The sequence below is a fragment of the Myotis davidii genome, unplaced genomic scaffold (genome assembly GCF_000327345.1).
Source record: "Myotis davidii unplaced genomic scaffold, ASM32734v1 scaffold2803, whole genome shotgun sequence".
Taxonomy (NCBI): Eukaryota; Metazoa; Chordata; class Mammalia; order Chiroptera; family Vespertilionidae; genus Myotis; species Myotis davidii.
The window spans coordinates 24,370-26,363 of record NW_006294124.1 but is presented as its reverse complement, the minus strand read 5'-3'; the positions used below and the strand labels follow the sequence as shown (position 1 = coordinate 26,363).

Sequence of the window (1,994 nt, the reverse complement as noted above, 5' to 3'; positions counted from 1 at the left end):
GAAAGGAAGACCTGAATTTCCTGGCCCCTTCCCCTCTCTCATCACATCTACCTGGTTCGCCCCGGGCTGCTATTACTTTTTCTTCCCCATTTCCCATCCCCACATTTCCCTCGCCCGCCCAGCTCTTTCCAGGACCCACAGCTCCGGATGTCTGTCCCTGGGATACCTCAAAGGAACCTGCCCAAGCGAGATCCTCCCTTTCCCACCCCACACCTCTCCGCTTGCCCCCCCCCACCCCCCAGGGGTCCCGCGAGCATCCAGCTCTGTTAGCCTCCAACCAAGAATCCAGCGCTGTCAATTCTGCCTCCTGGACATTCAGGCATCCGGCTTCGGATGCCCGCCCTGCCCCCGACCACCAGTGTCCTCGTGAACCTACGTGGCCACCTTCAGCCTCTTCCCCGACCCCCGCTACCCCTCAGCCCTCTACCCTCACCCCGGCCGCTTCCTCTCCTGCCCTTCCAAGCCCTCTGCAGCCAGATGGACATCTTCCAAATACACCCCCACCCCTAACACGCCCCTCCCCACGAACATTTGAATGGCTTCTGCGGGTTCTCAGGACCGAATTCTTGGCTTGCCCTTTGAGACTGTTCACGCTCATCTCCCACGCGCTCCTTGCTCGGCCGCATGCTCGGCTCCACACCGCCTCGCCTTCGCTCAGCCTCCGGGGTCTCGCTTCCTCTCCCCGGCACGCATTTCCCCAACCTCCCCTCTCTCTCACTTTCCCTGGTCAAACCCTCCACACCTAGCGGTCTCCGCTCACACGAGCGGAGGGGGCGCCGGGGTCTCTGGGCTGCAAGTGCCTGGTCCGCAGTGTATCTCCCCGCGCAACGGTGCGCTCGCCCGCGGCGGTGCCCCGCGCCCAGCTCAGCGCTCGGTAGGATCAGTGACTGCGAGGAGGAGAGAGGAGGAGAGAGGGCAGGAAGGAGTGCACCTTCCCTCCTCCGCCTCACCCGGGCTGAAGGACTCCACGGCCCATAATGGGGACGTGGGAACACCTGGTCGGCGCGCCCCCCTTTCTCTTTTGGCTCCTTTGGCGCCGCTTCCCAGAGGCCCAGCAGAAGGGCCTGGGCAGGGAGCTGGGCTCCGTTCAGTACCTGCTCCTGGCGATCGCCATGGATGCTGAGCCCCTCGTGTCGCCTTCAGGAGATGGAGTTCCAGGCGGACGTGAAGGAGTACCTGGGGCCGCTGCTGTTCGTGAAAATGCGCAAAAAGCACCTCCTACAGGATGACGCCTGGTTCTGCAACTGGATCTCCGTGCAGGGCCCTGGGGCCGGTGGGGAGGAGTTCAGGTTCCCATGCTACCGCTGGGTGGAGGGCAATGGCGTCCTGAGCCTCCCCGAGGGCACAGGTGAGCGCAGGGTGGGGTGTGAGGAGGCCTCTGGGGCCCAAGAGAAGCTGGGGCTGAGGGAGAGAAGAGGAAACTGGGTGTGAGGGTGAGAAACAGAGGGCTGGTCTTCTTTCCTTTTGGAAGATGTGGATTGCTGGAGTTGGTGCACAGACTGGGGAGGGGCCTGATGCTGAAGGGTGACCCCTCCCCCGCAAGGGTGGGCTGAGAGGCACCCCTGGCAGGGACAGGGGAGGCAGGGAGAGGCTCTCAGGAGAAGCCTCTTCTTCAATGCCCTTGTCCACGCCCTCTTTCGTCTTCTAGGCAGGTCATTGGTAGAGGACCCTCAAGGCCTGTTCAAGAAACACAGGGAGGAGGAGCTAGAAGAGAGAAGGAAGCTGTACCGGTTAGCCTTACCCCGCCCTGACCCCTTCTGACCTGGCAGTGAGTCCTGGCCCTTCCAGGAATCAATGCCTGATTTCATTTCTGCCTCACAGATGGGGTAACTGGAAGGATGGGCTGATCCTGAATGTGGCTGCGGCCAATTTAGGTGACCTCCCACTAGATGAGAGGTTTCTGGAGGACAAGAGAATTGACTTTGAGACTTCACTGGCCATTGGGTGAGAGCAGTGGGGGTTGGAGGAGAGGGAGGTATCCTGGTCTAGGGGCT

At 61.8% G+C, this 1,994-nt stretch overlaps 1 protein-coding gene across 1 annotated transcript in view; it reads left to right on the top strand.

Annotated features, from left to right (window-relative positions):
- The window catches only part of LOC102764946 (arachidonate 15-lipoxygenase), an 8,967-nt gene that overhangs the window by 1,388 nt on the left and 5,585 nt on the right, over positions 1-1,994 (top strand). Inside the window, exons 2-4 of the mRNA XM_015566899.1 lie at positions 1,144-1,348; positions 1,649-1,730; positions 1,822-1,944. Coding sequence (XP_015422385.1) covers positions 1,144-1,348; positions 1,649-1,730; positions 1,822-1,944 — 410 coding nt within the window. The remainder of the gene's footprint in view (positions 1-1,143; positions 1,349-1,648; positions 1,731-1,821; positions 1,945-1,994) is intronic.